The sequence below is a fragment of the Sciurus vulgaris genome (genome assembly GCF_902686455.1).
Source record: "Sciurus vulgaris genome assembly, chromosome: 1".
Taxonomy (NCBI): Eukaryota; Metazoa; Chordata; class Mammalia; order Rodentia; family Sciuridae; genus Sciurus; species Sciurus vulgaris.
This window is the reverse complement of record NC_136461.1, coordinates 12,887,031-12,905,925: the sequence shown is the minus strand read 5'-3', so window position 1 is coordinate 12,905,925 and position 18,895 is coordinate 12,887,031. Positions and strand designations below refer to the sequence as shown.

The 18,895-nt window shown below is 62.2% G+C and overlaps 1 protein-coding gene across 2 annotated transcripts in view; it reads left to right on the top strand.

Moving 5' to 3' along the window:
- The window catches only part of IFFO2 (intermediate filament family orphan 2), a 40,973-nt gene that overhangs the window by 13,430 nt on the left and 8,648 nt on the right, over positions 1-18,895 (top strand). The window contains exons 2-4 of one of the 2 annotated variants that reach the window (XM_079147120.1): positions 15,401-15,461; positions 16,613-16,708; positions 17,691-17,831. In XM_079147120.1, the coding sequence (XP_079003246.1) occupies positions 15,401-15,461; positions 16,613-16,708; positions 17,691-17,831 (298 nt within the window). The remainder of the gene's footprint in view (positions 1-15,400; positions 15,462-16,612; positions 16,709-17,690; positions 17,832-18,895) is intronic. The other variant, XM_079147121.1, reaches the window with a different exon arrangement.

The window sequence follows — 18,895 nt, the reverse complement described above, 5'->3', positions numbered from 1 at the left end:
CTTAGGGCTGAAGAGTGCTTGGGGATTTAGTCGCCCTCTCTCCCTTATTCAGAGAGGGGTAGCGACGTGCTCAAGGTGGCGCACCAGGACTCATCAGGTGTGTGGACTCCAGCCCTTCGCTCTTTTCTCTGCTGTGCTGATGGTTCTGGCCCCTGGCTGGTGGCCCTCTTACCCAGCCCCCACCCCAGTCCCAGAAATTTTGATATGTTCTCCAGCTTTTCTGGAATCCTCCACAACCTCTGCTCTGAGACACATCCAAGACGCCGGCTGGATCCGCGCACAGGCCCCTATTGGAGCCAGTTGCCCTTGAGCATCTGAGCCCCTGCGTGCTGACTGCTCCTTGCTGCACGCTGGCTTGCAGTCCCCGGAGGGTCTCCAGAGGCCATCTGATTCTCACCTTGAGGTGGGAACCCTTGCAAATCCCAGTTAAAAATCTTACTGCCAAGGAAGAGACTCCCTAGACATGCCTTCCCTCATCCTTTTTCAGCCTTTTCTATTGGGAAGTGCTTCCTGGTCTCTAGCCATTATCCTGAATGCTGCATTTCTCTTTGCTTGGTTCTCCTCTGAGAGGGAAGTGGCTGGACTTCATGCCGCGCTCGGCCTGGTCCTGGAGGGGACGGTTGTGCCCCCCTCTTCTTCATCCTCCTGAGAGGCCCGTCTTGACTCAGACTGGAGCTGGGCACTCTCGGGAGGAGGGCTGCTCCCTCTGGGTCCACCAGTTCCTGGGGAGGCATGTTCCTTCTCCCGGAGTCATGGAGCCCTCTGAACAGGACGTGGCCCAGGTCCCGCCTTTCTGCACGGGGACACTGAGGCCGAGAGGTGGACTCCCCTGCCTTGGTCCATTCAGCCAGCGTGGCAGAGTGGGCTTCTTCCTGGGGCTGTGGTGTCCTGCTGTTTGTGTGGGGCTGGGCCTCCCGTCGGGGAGGACAGCCGGTGGATGGCCGGTGGTCGTGCCCAGGCAGGTGTCCTGCTAGTGAAGTAGCCGGGGCCAGGGAGCCAGCAGCCCCGCCCGCCCGCCCCAGGCTGGCAGATTCCTGGTGCCTCGGGCTGAGCTCAGAGCTGAGCTGTGGCGCCTCCCCTGTGCCTCGCTGTCCCTGTTCCACATAGCCTCCCAGGCCCCAGGGCGGCCCCTGGCCTCTGAGGTGCAGTCAGGAGGCCTGCATGTGCATTAGCGGGGACACCCCTTCTGCGGCTGGGGCGGGAAGGGGTTAAGTAGTTTCGTCCGCCAGGGCTGGACTCTCAGCTGGTGTCCTGGCCCCTCGGGCCAGCCTGGCCATCTGGCCTGTCAGACACCACACTGTGTCCCATCTGTCCCAAGGCAAAGTCACCAGGAGGAGACCTGCCTGCTGCCTTTGTTGGCCTGTCGGGTGTGCCTGGAAGCTGCTGTTCCTGCGAGGCCCGGCCCTGGGCAGTGTCCTCTGGCCACTCTCCTGATAGCCTGGAGTGGCTGGTGCACAGGGTCTCCCCAAGGTAGGAGAGTCAGCTTGTGCAGACAGGTCCAGAGAGGTGCAGAGACAGGCTGGGCGTCACACAGCAAGTCAGTGCAGGCCGAGCGGGACCCACACCGGATCCCTGCGTGCCCTGTGGCTCCAGCTCACAGACTCGCCCGTCCAGGAGAGACAGTGGAGGGTCTGCTGTGTGCCAGGCGGTGGAGACCCAGGACGGTGGGGGAGGAAAGGCACACCTCAGCCGGGCCGGAGGCTGGAACACCCTCTGGCAGCTGGACGTGGGGCCTGCTCGGAGAGGGGCAAACTCGTATTAGGCACGTGGTGTTTGCAGTCTTGTCACATCCTCGTAACCCAATGGGGAGAGACTGTGGTCAGCTCCATTTTACAGATGTAAAAACCGAGGCTCAGAGAGGCAACGTCACTTTACCAGATCACCAGCTGGGAAGCAGCCAAGTTGGGCGCCGACCCAGGTCCGTCTGATGTCAGAGTGCCTGGAGATGGGGGACAGGGGCTAGGGACCTTGCTTCCCCCCAGGTGGCTCCTCCCTGGCCCTCGGTCCTGGACTCTGTCTTCTGATTTTTTGCTGAGGGCAGACCAGGGATCGTGTGGCAGGAGGACCAACTCTTGGGAAGGTGGGTTTGGTGGAGAGGAGCTGTGTGGTGCCAGGACCTTGGCAGAGCTGGAGCTGACCCTCTGCCTGGCCCTGGGCGGGCTCCTGGCAACATCCAGGCAGCCCGTGGGGACTCCCGTTGGTCGACTCTGTGTCCATCTGGAGGCCCAGCACCCTACCCTGTGGAGTCCGCAGGGACCCGGCCCAGCTGTGCCCAGCCTGGCAGCCAGGGCAGGGCCTTAGAACGTCACTCTTGAAGTTTTGGGGTTATGTAGCTTGGGGTCCTTCCTGACCCCGGGGAGGCAGAGCCACACTCCCCTCCACCTTCTCCCTTCCAGCGTGAGGCCACCAGCCACAGAGAAACGAGTGCAGCCCTGGCTCTCGCCCAGCGCTGCCACCGCGTAGGGCAAGAGAACCAGAGCGGTCAGATGGACAAGAGCGTGGGACCCAGAGCCGGGCAGACCCAGGCCCTGGCCCTGTTGCTCCAGCCTCTGTGACGTCAAGCAGGGCTCTTCGCTTCCCCAGGCCTCAGTTTCCTTGTCTTTGAAATGGGCACCATACTAGTGCTGTTCCCAAGGCTGTGGTGGGATTAACTGAGTTCACGGTGCCCGACGCGCCGACCATTCACGCTGTCAACTGACAACTTACACGATCCTGAGCGAGTCGCCTCAGCTCTGTGAGCCTCAGTTTCCCTGTTAGCAGAAGTGGGTCGAGGAAAGGAGACTTCAAAGCTGCCGTGAGGGCTTTCCATGACAGGAGCACAGTCTGCTCTTTTGTCCCCTCCTGTCTCCAGGGGACCGACTTCTCTCTCTGCTGAGAGGGGGCCCCCGTGGGTCCTGTGGCAGGTGGAGGGAGGCCCCGTGTGTGGGGTGGGGTTCCAGCGCCCCTGGTGCCCCTCCTGGCACGAGCCATGGCAGGCCGGGTACTGTCCCAGCTGACCTGGAGCCTGCCCCTTCCCGACAGTCACACGGTCATGTCAGTGCCCACGTGGGCGGTCCCCACCGGACCCATCCACACTTGCACAAACCCATGCCTACTTGGTGGGTCCTTGTCCTTCTTTCCGTCCCCCCACCCCATGGCTCAGGAACGTTCTCCCGGCCTTGCCGAGTTCCGAACCCCTGCCTGGCTGTGTGACCTTGGGTGCGGCCCTGCACCCCTCTGAGCCTCAGCCCTCATTTATGAAAGGCTGGGCTTCTGATGCTGGGCTCTGTCTTCTCCACTTTTTCTTCTCTCTTCGTTTTTGCAGTACTCGGGGATCGAACCGGGGATGCTCTACCACTGAGCTACATTCCCTTTTTATTTTTTTTATTGAGACAGGGTCTCACTAAGTGGCCAGTCTGGCCTTGAGCTTGCCATCCTCCTGCCTCAGCCTCCTGAGTCTCTGGGATCACGGGTAGGCACCCAGCCCAGCCTCTTTGCTCTTTTGTCACCTCACGTGGGGCCTGTGTGCGCATGTCACCTTATCACGTGGCCGGGTTGTTCTCCACTGTACTGATAAGGGGACTGAGCCCTCGGTTGGTGACTTGGCTCCAGACTACAGAGCCTCGTTTTCAGTGCAGGATGGGGGAAGACTCTTGCCTGGCAGACTGTCCTTGGCCATCAAGCCCTCATTTGTCCAGGCTGCAGGTGATAAGGGAGCTTTGGAATCCCAGGCTGTTGGCCCCGGGCTGCTGGTGAGTGACATGTCATGGAGACTGCCCCGAGCCGGGCCACCGTGCCCTGCGCTTACCTGCGAGCCGCCCCGTCACTTGGAATAAACAGTAGAGAGATCCAAAGTGCATATTAGGTTTCCAAAATAGCCTCGGGCGTCTCTGTTTATCTCAAAGCTGTAAACACATCCCTGGGTGGGGCCCCTGGCCCTTCTGGGCACAGACCCCTGGGGCCTCCTGCTTCTTGGCTCCTGTGTCCAACCACTTGGTGCCCAGGCAGCCCCCACTGGCTTTGTATGTGGGCAAGAGCTGGAGTCCTGGAGGGCAGGGCTGGAGGACACTGGGAGGGGTGAGGCGGAGGGTCTCTGGGGGTGGCAGGAACGGGCATCCTCTGTCCTGGGGAGATAGGCCGGGCTTTGATGTGGGGAGGAGAGCCACAGAGCTGGTCTGGGAAACCGAGGTTGCTGGGTGGTGACGGGGCCCGTTCCTAGGCGCACTGAGTCAGGGTGCCCCGGCTGTCCTGGGAAGTGATACCCGGCGGGCCCCTTTATCTCCTGAGCTCTCATTCGGTGCCTTCTGGGTGCCAGCCCAGAACAGAAGAGGAGTCAGGGAGGGCTCCCTGGAGGAGGGGCAGACGGCAGGGTCCCGAAGGAGCCGTCGGCTCAGGGAGACAGATGGGGGAGAAAGTCCTGGGCAGAGAACCAGACGCACAAAGGCCTCGGGAGGCGGCGCTGGCTGCCGCGCCCGGCTGGACGTGCCGCAGGGGACGCAGTCTCGCCTTGCCCACCGCAGCACGTGGCCACTTGTCCCAAGGCTTCTCGGGCATCAGGTGGGACCTCTGTCCTTTCAGAGGAGAGGTGTTGGGCCCACAGCTTGGAGGAGCCTGATCTTCCACCCCAAGGAAGGGCAGTGTTCACAGAGAGGCTGCGTTTTGACTCAGAGGGGGGCTGCAGAGGCTGGGGGAGGACGTGTGGTCCTGCCTCCCTGCCTCCAGGGGCAGCGCCGTTCCAGATGCTGTACCCACCTGCACCCAGCCTTGCCGTGCCCAGGGCTTGAGGGGGCGCAAAGCCCTTCCTCGGGCTGCCCCCTTGACGCAGCGACCTGCTCTGGACCAGTTAGTGTGACGCGCCAAGATGTCCTCTGCAGCGTTGTTTAGGTTGCTAGGACTTGGGAGTGACAGTGGGGTCCCCCGACACCCCCTTTGGGAAGGGAGCCGTTGATTGCCAAGTGGAGCCTGGTGGGATGGGAAACAACTTGGTCCCATCCCACTTGTACTTTCTGAAAATCTCACAAGGAAACGTTGGGAAGCAGGTGCCCGTTGATGTCAGGGGTCACCCAGGGAGGACTCAGTGGGCCTGGATCGTTCTGTTGGGCTTACCTGGTCTTCGCTGCTCCCATCTCTTTTGTAACTATTGTAAAAACTCCTGCAACCTAGAACAAGGGAATGAGCGGGTGTTTTCGTCTTCTTAAAAATGAAGTGGTTTTGACTTTTTGACTAAGGATACATGACATCATTCAAAATTAAAAAGATCTGGAAGGAGTGTGTATTTGTTTTCTGTTGCTAACACAAAATACCTGAGGCTGGGTAACTTATTTAAAAATGTTTATTTTGCTCACGATTTTGGAGACTGAAAATCCAAACAGCATGGCTCTGGATCTGGTGAGGGCTCCTTCAGCCACGTCCCATCATGGCGGACAGCAGGCGTGTGTGAGAGGGAGTGACCGCATGGTGAGATAGGAAAGCAGAGAACGAGGAGGGACCAGCCTCAGTCTTGTGTGACCACCCTTCTGAGCAAACCAGCCTGGGGTCCCAGGAGAACCGCCTCAGTCCCTCCCGAGGGCAGCGCCCCCAAGGCCCTCCCCAACTCCCACGAGGCCCCACCTGTCAAACGTCCCACCTCTGGGGTGGGACACACTGAGATCCAAACCCTGGGAGCGAGGACATGCTGACACTGACGTTCGACACCTTTGAGGACATGGTGCTGAGTGAAAGCAGCCAGTCACCAAAGACGAGTGCCGGGTGACCCTACCTGCATGGGGCACTAGGGGAGGACACACCTACATGAACTACCAGAGAGTGGAAGGGGGCTCCGGGGCCGGGGCGTGGGCAGAGGGTCCGGGAGGGGTGTTGAGTGGTGTGGAGATCCCGTTTGGAAAGATGAAGGAGTTTCTGGAGCGGATGGTGGCGATGGCCGTGTGACAGTGTGAATGTGCTTAATGTCACTGACCTGTGCCTTAAGGTCGAAGCGGTGCAGTGAGCTGGTGTGGTGGTGTCCTCCTGTAAGGCCAGCGACTCTAGAGGCTGGGGCGAGAGGATTGCACATTCAAGGCCAGCCTCACAACTTAGTGAGGCCTGTCTCAAAAAATAAAATACTGGAAGGTCTGGGGATGTGGCTCAGAGGTGAAGTGTCCCTGGTTCAGGCTCCAGGACCCTCCCCACGTGATTACAGTGGCGAGATGTTGTATGTATTTTACCCCAGTTAGGAACAAAGAAGCACAAGGGGTAACGTGACCAGTCTCCCCATGCTCCCCGTCCCCGGGTTCCTCCCTCCAGCCCTCGGGCACTCATGGGCAAGGGCAGCTGGGGCCAGGCCCCCTCGCGGGCCTCCTGACCACCGGGCGCCCCTCCTGCCTGTGCCAGTGTGCACAGCAGCCAGGGCCGCAGCTCCCCCGCTAGCTGGAGCGGAGGGACCGAGGTGAGGCGGGGAGCCAGAGATCCTGCCTGGACAGAGCCCAGAACTCTCCTCCCCACTCCCAGTGGGAGGACACTTAGTCCCTTTCTGTGTCCCTGCACTTGGCTCCCAGGTGGCACTTGGGAAAAGTCTAGCAGCAGCTGATGCTCCCGGCTGCTGGGCCCAGTGGCTCCACATGTCCAGGCTCCGTTCCAGAGGCTTCCTCAGCGTGTGAGCTGGACCCAAGGGAGACGAGGCGTCTTCTCTGGGTCTTCCCAGCCCTGTGTGTCTCCAGGCATTGAGGGTAGGACGCTGGCCCGGCCCCTGGAGCCCAAGCCCGGCATGTCCACCCCACCTGGGCCACCCACTTTCACACCGGATTTGCTAAGCGCAGCGGCCATCTGTTGAGCATTTCCTGGGAGCTGGGCCCTGTCCTTAGAGTGTAACGTGCACTGACTCCTTTACTATCGCAGCCACATGAGACAGGCGCACCTGTTACTCCTACTTAAAGATGGGGAACCTGGCCGGGTGGGAGGCGCACGCCTGTAGTCCCGCAGCTTGGAGGCTGAGCCAGGAGGATCGCAAGTTCAAAGCCAGCCTCAGCAACTTAGCGAGGCTCTAAGCAACTCAGTGAGACCCTGTCTCTAAATAAAAAATAAAAAGGGCTGGGGATGTGGCTCGGAGGTAGCGCACCCCTGAGTTCAACCCGCAGTACAAAAACAAACACGAAACCACCAAAATGTTGGGGAGTGTGGAGCACAAGAGTCTCGTGCCCGCCTCGGAGGCATGCGGGGCCCCACTGCCTCTCCCAGCACCCTAGTTGGAGGGCGCAGGTGCAGGACCTTCGCAGCCAGAGCCGAGGGGCCCCTCCCCCACAGTTCCCACAGCGAGCAGAACCACAGTGAAAGAGACCATTTCACAGACCGGGTGCGGGAGGGTGGGGACAAGAGTCTCCGCTCATCCAGAACCTGCTCCTCATCTCCTCTGCAAAGTGGAGCCCAAGGGCCGTGATGACCACGTGGGGAGACCCAGGGAGTGAGAACTCTTTTGTCCCAGAGTGTTGGGACTCACACCCGGCTCTGCTTAACTCCAGAGGGAGCGACTCGCTCGCCCTGTGCTCACCCAGCTGGTCGCCTTGGCCCGCGGAGGTGGTGACAGCTAAGGCCCTTCTCCAGCTTACCTCCAGAGCCCTGAGAGGCAAGTTCCTGGGCACAGCACACCCTCTGGGCCAGCGGCTCTTTTCCAAGTCAGTGACTGTGCCCCCGTGTGCACTGTGCACTGCCCCTGGCGTCCTGACCTGGGGCACTTTCTGAGCAGTGTGCTGGGGGCGTGGGTAGGGAGAGGGTTCACAGACCGGGGAGACACAGTCTTACCTCCCAGGCGAGGGAGTCAGATGGACCAGCTTTGACCTCAAGGTCGTTTTGTGGAGCCTCGAGGTTCTCATCTGTAGAGTGGGAGCAACTAGCCCCTGGCTCAGACCTGTGTGAGGGCTGTGGGTGGCGGGAGGAAAGCCACCAGCCCATAATGTGCATTTCACAGTACACGTGGTCCTCCTGCCACTGGGAGAGCAGGTCTGATAAGAGGCCTGGAAGGAGACCTTCGTGCGCCCTAGTTGCCGTGAGGAGGGCGTGGGCCCAGCGCTGGTCACGCTGGGTGGGCACAGCGACTCACCTGGGGAAGTCACGGAGGGCTCCCTGGGGGAGGTGGCGAGGCGTACCCCCCCAAGAGGCTGGAGATGTACTGCAGAACCTCGCGATGACCTGCAAGGTGGGCCACAGACGTCTCCTGGCCGTGGGGTGTCCCTGGCGTGAGCATGGCCTGGCGTGTGGGCGCAGCGTCCCCTTGGGTCGGTTTCTGGGCAGACACTGGGGGAGGCTGCTGCCCTGGACGAGCATCCACAGAGCTGCTGATTCCCCCAGGCGTTTTCAGTGACTGATACCAGGTCTCATGGTGCAGGGAGCCTGGGCAAATGTGGACACTGGGTAGTTAGTACAGTGGCTCATCCAGCAACCTAAACCCCAGGGTGGCGTTGGGGCAGGTGACCGGGGCTTCTCTGGCCCCCTTTTGCCTGCAAAGCCAGCAGCTGGCTCAGGAGGATGCCCTTAAATGTCTGTGCCTGTCAGGTGGCACCACGGGACAAGCTGGGCTCCGCTGCCTCAGCCTCGCCTGCTGCCATGGTGTCCCTCATGCCGAGAAGTGCCCATCAGTTCTTGAGGCACACCTGGGGGCGCGAGGGCAGAAGCAGGCGTTTGTTGGGGTGCCTAGCAAAGGATTTGGTGGCGTTAGCACCTGGCTTCTTTCCCTTGGCCACCCCGCTCCCCGTGTGCTGGCCACCCAGCCAGGTGACATCAGCATCTAGCTCATCGTCATCACCTTCAACGACGCGATCATGGCAGGATAGTGACACCCCTAGGCCTGGTCCTGTCACTCCCAGAGTCTGGAGCACCCTCCCAGTCCCAGTGACAGTTACTGGGCACTCACGAGGAAGAGGACAGGGACACTGCCTGTCTTGGTATGCCAGGCCTTTTGACCTTATGCCCGTGGGGTGGGGGTGGTGTTCCTGGGGCCCCGAGAGAGTGGGTAACTTGCTGGAGGTCCCAGAGCTGCGACATTGCTGGGACTTGATCCCGGGGCCCCGCTCTCCTCTCCTTACACGGTTTCGAACTCAAGAACGGCTGATGTCCCAGCTGGTTTTGAGACTTTGTGGTGCATCAGTCGGCTCTGTGGCCAGTGTGGGGTGTTTGTCCCCGGACCACAGAAGCTGGTCTGGCTTAACCGGGTGGGTCCTGAAGACACACCCAGTTCAACCTCATGGTGTCACTCAAGGGAAAGCGACTCGAGAGGCCTTGCTGGTGGCTTCAGAGGTGACTGTGACCTCCGATTCTGGAAGGCCTGTGCAGCTCAGGGCAAGGGTCTCGGGAACTGTTTGTTGAATGAATGAGTGACGTTCGGATGAACCAGTGCAGACTGCCCCCCTCCCCCTGCTTGTCAGCCAGGGAGAAGGTGCTCAGGGGGTGTCTCCTGGTGAGGGTGGGTAGCCAGAGGCTGGCATTACCCAGGACAGTGCGGGAAGTCACCTCTTCCAGGCTCCTGCGAGGAGCCATATCCAGGGTCTGTAAATCTCAAGTGCAGAGAGGTTCTCAGATCCTGTTACCGACAGGCAGGCTGAGGCTCAGGTCACGCAGTGATGTAGCCATGCCTGATGCCCGCCCGTGCCCCTGTGTCCCTATGGGCATCAGAGCCCTCCTCCGACCTCGCCCGCTGGAGTCCCTGGCGAGGCTGGTGGTTCAGGCTGAGAGGCAGCAGGCTGGTGGGGTCACACTTGATGCGGTGGCTCGGCAGACCGGGCCCCATCACGTGCGCAGCTGGTGCTCTGGCCTGCCCGAGCCATTACTGCCCGCCTGTAATGGAATCTGCCCTGGTTAAGTGTTCACATTAAATGAATACCTCCTCCGCGGAGACAGTCAGTTGGCATTTAATTTGTGTTTCCTTCCGAGAGCAGCGGAGTACCGCTGGGTGGCTCTGATGGGCACGTCTGTGAGGCGTCCCTTCCTGGGGCTCAGGGGCTCCGTGGAGGGGCAGGGCCGGCAGGGGCCTTGGGGAGAATCAGGGGCTCTCCCTGCTCCCGGGCCGGCTGTCTTTCTCAAGAGAGGGAAAATGCTCACAAGATACCAGGTGGGAGGAGGGGTCTGGAGGCCCAGAGACGCCTGGCTGCCTGGAGGAGGCTGTCTGTGCGGAGCCCGCTGCACTCCCGGCTGCCCTCTTCCGCCGCCCTTTCTGCTTATCCCTGTCTGCCTCCAGTGGACCGCCCGGCTGCGGCCAGCAGGGGTGTGGTGTGCACCAGGGAGGTTTGGTCCGGAGTTCCTTCCCGGGGTGCTGCGGGAGTGGGCGGGGCTCCAGGTCCTCGCCCTGGTAGAGCCGGCCTGGTCTTGGTGGCCAGCAGGTGCCCTGGTCTGTCTCTCCCGGTGACCCTTCTCCAGCCTAGAAGGCACCTGGGACCTGGCCTTGGACCTCACGAGTGGCCCTGGCCTCCCTGTGTGTCCGAGTGTGAGCACAGCCAAGGGGCCCAGTCCAACATGCCGCACTGCCCTGGACAGGCCGAGGTGAGGTGGGCTCCCCGCGGCTAGGGTGGAGCAGAGATGGCCGGGCCCTGGACCCCAGGAAGAAGGCTGCTCCCAGTCCCCACCCGAGGCCAGGCCCGCGCTTGGCCCAGAAGGAAGCTTTCCGCTGCTGGTTTCAAGCCAGCCTCACCTGAGCACGTCCCACCACTGAGTGACGTGGCCTGGGTGTGCCAGCCGCTCACCCTCCCAGGAAGGTTCCCGTGGCTGAGCTCCCGCTGACTGCTGGGGCCAGACAGGGCAGCAACCCACACTGAGCGCGGAGCCGCTCGGCCTGCTGGGTGCGCTCACCCTCTTCTTCCTCCAGTGGCTCTCACAGCCACCCCCAAAAGGAGGTGGTACGCCTCTACCTGACTGGAGGGAAACTGAGGCCCAGAGAGGGTGATCCACTTGCCCAGGATCACACAGTTGGAAAGTGGTGGAGTAGGAATTGGACGGCCTCTTGCTGCTCAGGAGCCCCAGGCCGTCCCTGTCATCTGAACTATTTGCCAGGGCTGCACCCACTTTCCTCCCTCGCCACAGTGAGAGCCCCTTTCTCTGCCGGCACAGGAAGTGAGAAGCCTGTGAGTCAGCCAGCCCCTCTCCCTTGGCCTCAGCCTGGGTTTGTGGGCTTGTTCCTGAGTTGGTGTCATTTTGAGCTGATGGGGGAGGGGGAGCTGGCCCCTCTGCAGGGCGGGGCAGGGCGGGGGCTGACCGCGAAGCTGCCCCCTCCCCCCAGTGGCCAGCTGAGATTTCTTGTCAGTCACGTGGTCCCAGCGGCGGCTCCCCAGGAATGCAGGGAGACCACATCTGGCTGGGGCCGGCCTGCCACCTCCCCCTCCTGGCCACCAGCCTCCCACGTGTGTGCCTGTTCCGCTAAGACGGTGGCCGAGGCCCTAGAGCTCAGCTGCGGTGCTTTGTGGACTCATTTCCTCTCCCGGTGCTATTGTCCTGACGTCCCTGCCTGTCCTCCCTGGCCCTGGAGGGCTCTGAGCAGTGAGAGAGGGATTTCTTCGCCTGGCCTGCTTCCTGCCCTGGCCGCCCCTCCGCCGGCCGTCTCTCCTGGGACAGGCTCCGGAGCCAGTGCCTGGCTGGGCTGGGCACATGGCTCCCGGGAGCCCCCGGCTGGGAAGGATGCTCCAGAGGGGAGGGGCGAGCACCCCGCCAGCAGATCAGCAAACACCCAGCTCCTTACCAAGACCCAGGGGGTCGCAGGCGCAGGGCGACAGCAGGGGGCACGGAGCGGCCACTACCCTGGTTCTCCAGCTCCATGGGAGGACCAGACCCCTGCTGTGGACCTGGCTCCTCCTGTGCCTCTTCCCCCGACCTCATCAGCCAGGGCTCTGGATGCCCAGGCGTCCTGGGGTGGGCTCCAGCCAGGTGGAGGTGGCCTCACTGCAGGCGTGCCCTGTCCCTGGCACCATGGGGCTGGCTCCTTTGGGTGAGAGTTGTCAACCCTGGGACACAGTGACCCCTCTGGGGCCCCACTCCTCAGCCCTGGGAGTCCGGGACGGAAAACAGTGGAAGTAGATCCCGGCTTGGGGAGGAGATGACGTTGGAGACAAGCCAGGGGGCAGGGGTGGGATTTTAGGAGGCAGGGGGAGGGGAGGAGAGGTGAGCTAAGTGCTGAGCCTCTCGTGACAAGGGGACAGTCCTTTGGGGATTAAGTGGTATTTTACGTATGGATATGTGGACAGACGCCTTACCCGAGGACACCCCACAGTTGTCAGGGGAGGCCCCCTTCTCCCTTCCCGTCTCTGACATGCCGAGAGAGGGGGAGCCGGGAAGGGCGGACTGCAGAGGGAGATTCGTGAAGATGCCCAGCCTCGTGCCCCAAAGGCCGTGTCTGAAGTGACCCCGTCTGCCTGCAGCTCACAATCACAGAAGTCCCCACAGCCCTTCCTGCCTAAGATGGCCCAGAAGTTGGATTGGGCAGACCTGGGTTCAAATCCGGCAAGCAGCGGTGACTTTGGGCCAGTCCTTTGCCCAGCTGTGGACTGGGGTGGGGAGCAGGAGGAGAAGGCTTCTGCCGACCGGCAGCAGGGTCGCCCCTTCTTGGTGGCGCATTGGCCCGTGCCTCCCTGCCGCCCTCTGCTGAGGCCTCGCTCTGGACAGACCCGGGACAGGGGATGTCTGGGGAGCAGGTACTGAGATCTCAGAGCCAGCCAGCTTGGGGTGAAGCTGGGTGCTCCCTGGCTCGGGGCGGGATTGCTGTGCACGCGGGTGTCTGGGGCGCTGTCAGACACTCAGCGCGTCTGGCCCTTCACCCCAGCCCGCCGAGTCGCTGAAGGGCAGACGCTTTCTGCACTGTCAACACTGCGACCGGCGGAGCCAGGTCTTCCTGCACTGCTGCTGGGAGGGACGTCCTCCAGGGCGACGGGCCGCGGGCGGCCAGCTGCCATCCACCAGCAGAACCTGTCCCCGACGGTCTGAGAGAAGCAAGCCAGCTGCCCACCCAGCCCGGCTTGCAGAGAGGCCCATGGCACCTTCTGGCAGGCACACTGTTGGGGGCAGCTTGGGAAATACTATGGGGGGTGGCTGCTGGGCTCAGGATGGGGGCCCGGGGCTGAGGTGGAGGCGTCGAGTTGGAGGGTTGTTGGAGCCTGGCCATCGCATGCCACCTGCCGACCAGCCTCACCAGGAGCCGTCCGCTCCCCCTGGATCGGGGTCCAGTTAGGGTCTGCTTGGTGACAAGATTGTCAGGTGATTCCTGTGCACATTATGTGCAACTGTCTGCTTCAGAGCTTGGGCTGGGCTCGAGTCCCAGGGGTATGCTAGCTGTGTGGCCTTAGGCAATGACTTCGCCTCTCTGAATCCCAGCCCTCATCTGCAAAATGCATCTGGACAAAAATCCTCTACCACAGAGGGTTAATAATTTGCAGCCAAGCAGATGATGTGTGTAAAAGGTGCTGAGCCGCCTCTGTGGGCCTGGGCGAGACTCAGGCCTCGTCTGCCAGCAAACGGTTGCTGCTACCATCTGGAGATCCCCAGGCACGGCTCAGTTCTCGCCCGGGTTGAGTCGGGGCGAGTCACTTGCCCTCTCTGTGCCTCGTTTTCCCCAGCTGTGCGGTGGGCCTGTTGGCCCCTACCCTGCCGGCCATACCAGGTGGTCGCTCACAGGCAAGGTGAGGTGCCATCTCGTCCCCACAGCCCCATCTGGGGCAGGGGGTGGCGTTCTTCGCCCCTCGTTGCCCCTGGTGCTGTCAGGACCAGGCGAGGCTGGCCCTGGAAGCCAGGCTGCCGCCAGGGCCATGCTTGGGCTCCGTGGCACCGGCTCTGCTCAGCAGCTGCGGATCTGAGTCCTCTTCCCCCCGTGGAGCAGAGTGGCCAGGAGAGATGATTCAGCTGGGACCAGTGTTCTGGGCTTCAGCTGCCCTGAGGGAGCCCCAGGTGCCCCGTGCTGCTGGGTGTGGTAAGGGTGACCCCACTTGGCATCCCCATCGCCCACATGGGGCCTGTCCTCGGTGAGAGGTGGCCTCGGGCAGTTCCCTGTACACCGCAGGCCTCGGCTTCCTGCTGTGCATGACAAGGGGTGTCCAGTGAGACCCACTCCAGGGTAGGCTCTGACCCTCCTGAGCGTCCTGTGTCCTCCTTTGCTGGCAGGAGCCCCGCCCCGCCCGGCCGCTTCAGCCCAGACCCTGGGCCACACAGGCGTAGGCCGGCCACTACAGTTGGCTGGTCAAGACCAAAGCGAACAGGAGAGAGTGCGTCCCCCGGGAGTCAGAGAGGAACTTTCCTCTGTGTGCAAACAGCATCCGTTTTCTCTTGTTTCCAAAAGCCGGTGACGTAACCGCCTTCATCCATCCCTCTCCCTGGCCTATTTTTAGCTGGCCCGACAGCATCCTAAAAGGCTGCTAGACCTCCGTGCGCTCGGCCTTGTGGGGAGGGCCGCACGGGGTGAGGAAAGACAGAAGCACCTCTGTGTGGCCGGGTGGGGGAGGGAAGGAAGCTACCCCCCTCCAGGGAGGGAGGAGGCGCTGGTGGGAGACCCAGGTCTGCCCTTCAGCCTCTGAGGCTCCTGGTCTCTGGGGAGCCCCATGGGGGGACGCTGAGCAGCCAGCCTGGAGCCTTCCCTGCGGAGCCAGGGCTCCCCCTCCGCTGGCCCTACCTTAGGCACATGGCCTCCCATGTGCCACAGGGTTGTGTTGCTTTGTGTAAAAGGTGCTGCTACAAAGGAGTCTGCAGAAAGGGAGCTGGTGTTGAATCAGCATGTGGCCCCAGGGAACCACTCCACCCAGCCTGCTGTTAATGCCGGGGTACGCGGGATCCATGTGTCTGCACCCCTGTCCTTTCCTGGTCTTTGAACCAGTGTGTGCAGGAATGAAATGGTTTGCAGGTGCCCTTAGAACAGTGCCTGGCATAGAATAAATGCTGGATAAACGGGAGCTGTATTTGTTGGGTTTTGTTTTGTAATGAAACCATCTGGGTTTGAATCCTGGCTGCACCCACTGACTAGCTGTGGCTTTGAGCAGGACGTTCAGCCTCTTCGAGCTTGGTTTTCACATCCGTAAGTGGGATGGCCACCCCCACGTGGGAGATTCTGTGTTGGTTTGCGTGGGCACGAGACAAAAAGGCCCGAGACTGCCGTGTGCGGTGCAGTGAGCTTGCTTCTTGCCAGGGCAGAGACGTGCTGCGGGCGGAGCAGCCGCAGCCGGCACTGAGGCCCAGCTTTGAACCGCGGGAGCAGCAGCATCTGCATGCTTTACAGCTGCGGGGTGGCGACCCTCTGGGCCGTCCTCCCGTCTCGACGGTGACCCCTGTGCTGCTACTGTGGTCAGCTCGACCCAGCCCTCTTCCTGCACCACCACCCTTGGCTGGGAGCTCCAGGAGCCGGTGGGATCGCCGTGCACCGCCCCTGCCCAGCCTAGGGACAAGCCTGGGGTTGGTTCCCCTCTGACCCCCTCCTTTCTCTTGGCTTTTGCAGATGGGAGGAGGAGCTGGCCAAACGCATGAACCTTCAGACCATGGTGGACACGCTGCAGGAGGTAAGAGCCCTGGGAGGTCCCCACCAGGAGGGCAGGCAGGACAGCCAAGTGGCCCAGGCTTCTGAGGGCAAAGCTGGAAGATGGCTCCCAGCACAGGCCCTGCTCTGTGGTCACTTCTGCTGCCTTAGTCTCTCCCCACGGGAGCCAGGGGGTCCCTTGCACCTCCTCTGCTTGAGAGCTAGAAATGGCTCAGCACAGGTGACAGATAAACTCCGCCCAGGGTCAGGAGCCTGGGTCCTGCTGGATGGTCCAAGCCAGTGGTGCCCCTCCGTCTCCCCACCTGGGTTGGGCTAGGTGGCTCCAAGTTCCCCTGTCCCTCGGTTTGTGGTCGCCCTGAGCCTGGGACTGGAGAGAGCCAGTGGTCCGGTCACCAGGCGGGTCTCTGGCCTGAGCAGGCTCCACAGCGAACGCTGAGGACGTTGCCCTTGCCGCTCTGGCTGGCGGCTCTGCTGCTTACCCCCTGTGGGGGACCCTGAGCACCCCGCTTCACCTCTCGGCTCTGTTGTCCCCTCAGTCAAATGGGAACAGGAGAAGTTAGAAGTCATGAAGGGTTCTTTCAAGATACTGTGATGCTGGGCCAGGGACAGAGCTCAGCGGCAGAGCGCGTGCCTGGCAGGGCCCGGGGTTCTACCCCCAGAGCCAAAATAAATAAATGAATTAATAATTAAGAAAGTTGCTTTTTGATGTTCAATGCACTTCCTAAGAAACAGGCAGACTGAAGTGACTGCCAGTGTGCAGAAGGATAGGCATCCCTCTTTCCTTTACGGCGAAGCATTCCTTCTCATAAACCTAACATGCACCCGGAAAATGAGAGAAGCACAAAGAACAGAGTCAAGGTCACCTGCGGCTCTCCCCTCCGCCGCTGGTCACTGCTGTGCCACACGCTCGGTTGACCTGTGTGACGTGGCCTTTTCGGGAACAGAGATGGTTAGGCCTGGGCAGTTCCACATGGCTGGCCTTTGGTGCCCGCGAGCTGCCACGGTCTCTCCCATGCTGTCGCGATGCTTTGGCAAGTGTTTGGAGGGGTCAGTAGGGCCCAGGGGACCCGGTCCTCAGCACCCCTTCCCTGGCAGGCAGGCAGGCAGGCACCAGGTGGCAGGTCCTGGAGCGCCCAGAGCTGCCCCCTAAAGCCTGCCCCTCTCGGTCCGCAGGCGGCGCAGGAGGCTGAGGCCATCCAGGAGGAGATGAACGAGAAGATCGAGCGGCTCAAGGCCGAGCTGGTGGTGTTCAAGGGGCTCATGAGTGACGTAAGTGCCACTGTGGCCCCAGCGCCGTCACCTCTCCCCACACCCATCATGCCAACGCTTCCTTCACTCCGAGGCTCTGAGCTCGGCTTCTAGTTAGAGTCCTGGCTGGCTGCGTCTGTCCTGAGGGTGAGGATGCATCAGGAGGCCCTGCGCCCTCCGCCCCTCCTCGGCGCTTCCGGTCTGAGTAGAGATGCATTAATCTGCTGCTTAACCCACCCGCCCTCCCCGGGCTCTGGATGGCGTGCGTGTGCGGCGGGCCTCTGTGTCTGGGCAGGGGCGACAGTGTGGTCTGGGCGAGCCAGCCTGCGGGGCTCAGGAAAGGCCAGTGTGCGTCCTCTGGACCATCGGGGCCCCTCTGAGTGCCTGTGGCAGCGAAGCCTCCTTACCCCGGGGCCTGGGTTCCTTGCTACTGGGAGCAGTGGCAGATGTAGGGTGAGCCCGCCGCAAGGAAGGGCTGCGAGTGGGCGCCTCGGCCTGCGGGCCCGCACTCAGGGCTGTGCGGCTGCGTGTGGCGGGGAGAAGTCTTGGGCGCCGGTGGAGGCCACCTGGCTTCCCCTCATTGGGTCCAGGGGGACCCCTGCTGTCCTAGGCAAGTCCCCACTGCCAGCGTGGGAGGGATGAGGAGAGAGCCAGCGGCTCGGTGGGCACGCCGCGTGGGGACAGGCGCAGTGCGGAAGCAGCGGCGTCTCTCAGCAGCGGGGTGTCTGTCTTCTTCCTTTGCTTTAACGAACACCAACACTGCATCCTTCCCAGAGGGCGCCTGGCGGCCCTGGGGACACCAGCACACTCGCATCGTCACACGAGGCCCCGCACACTCCCCTGCCCCAGCAGCGCTGACCCCACCCTCTACCCGCAGGACAGGCTCCAGGCCCCCTGGACTCCCGGGCCTCCCCCGACACCTGGGGGCCTCCCCACCTCTCTGCCCGGCCCCCCATGCTTGCTCCGCCCCTCGCTCACGTAACCCCTGCTGTCCTCCCTGCAGCCCATGACAGACCTGGACACAAAGATCCAAGAAAAGGCCATGAAGGTGGACATGGACATCTGCCGCCGAATCGATATCACGGCCAGGCTGTGCGATGTCGCACAGCAGCGGAACTCGGAAGACGTGTCCAAGATCTTCCAGGTGACTAGGGCCTCCCCGCTCACCACGCCACCCCACCTCCCAGAGCAGCCCTGGCCGCCACCACTGCCTGGCCAGCCCCTCCCTCCCTTGACATCCCGCGTACTCCCCTCCCTGAGAGGTAGCGCTGACCCGCCCCCCGGCCTCCCCAGGAAGACGTAGATCTAGGGACCGTGGACTTGTAGGCCCCCCGACTCCCTGACCGCTCATCCCACAGCCCAGGAGAATGAGGCCCAGGACGTTCCGTGCTGTGCCCAAGGAAGGGAGTGGCAGAGTGGGCCAGGACTCGGGTCCTGACCTCCAGGACAAGTCCTCTGACCCACACTGTGTCCACTGCCTCCCTCCCACCTCCTCTTCTGGGTGCCAGGACTGGGCATGGTCCCCATGGTGGTGTCCCTGATGGGGAGACCTGGCGGAGCTGAGCTGAGCCCTGGCAGGTGGGCCTCAGGCTCCAGGAGAGGAGCTGTGGCCTGTGACTGGTTTTCTTTCCCCTGAAGAGTCTCAACCCCCCAGATCTAACTGAAAATGTGGGCAAGCCCCGAGAGACGGCGGTCAGTTAGCTCTGGTGGCTCTGCCCCAGAGGGCTCGGGGGCTGCTGCAGCTGACGGAGGGCACATGTTGTCCTCAAGGCTGCTTCCTGAGTTTTGGGTCGTGATCTGGCTTCTGCTTGAGCCCAGGGCACTGTGGCGTACGGTTGCTTTATGTGTGTGACTCTGGACACGGCTGGGCGAGGTCTGGCCTCCTGGGCCCCTTTTGTGACCTCCGTGCCTTCTTGCTGGCCCTGTGCTGGGAGCAGGGGGGTCTACGTGGTGCTCATTTGCTCCTGTTTTGTCTGCTTGGAGTGGAAGCTTGGTGGGCCTCAGGTCGCCGTCCGTCCGCTGCCTGAGCTTGTGAGGAGAGCTCTGGGGGCACCCAGCTGTCTTGGCCTCTGTCTGGGGGTCTGCGTGGCTGGCTCTGAGATACCCAGGCACCCTGTTCCCCGGTCTGGCCCGCCTCTGCCTCAGATCATGCCGCTGCCTTTCTGGCGAAGGGCAAGCTGAGACGGCCCAACCACCAGGCCTCCCGGG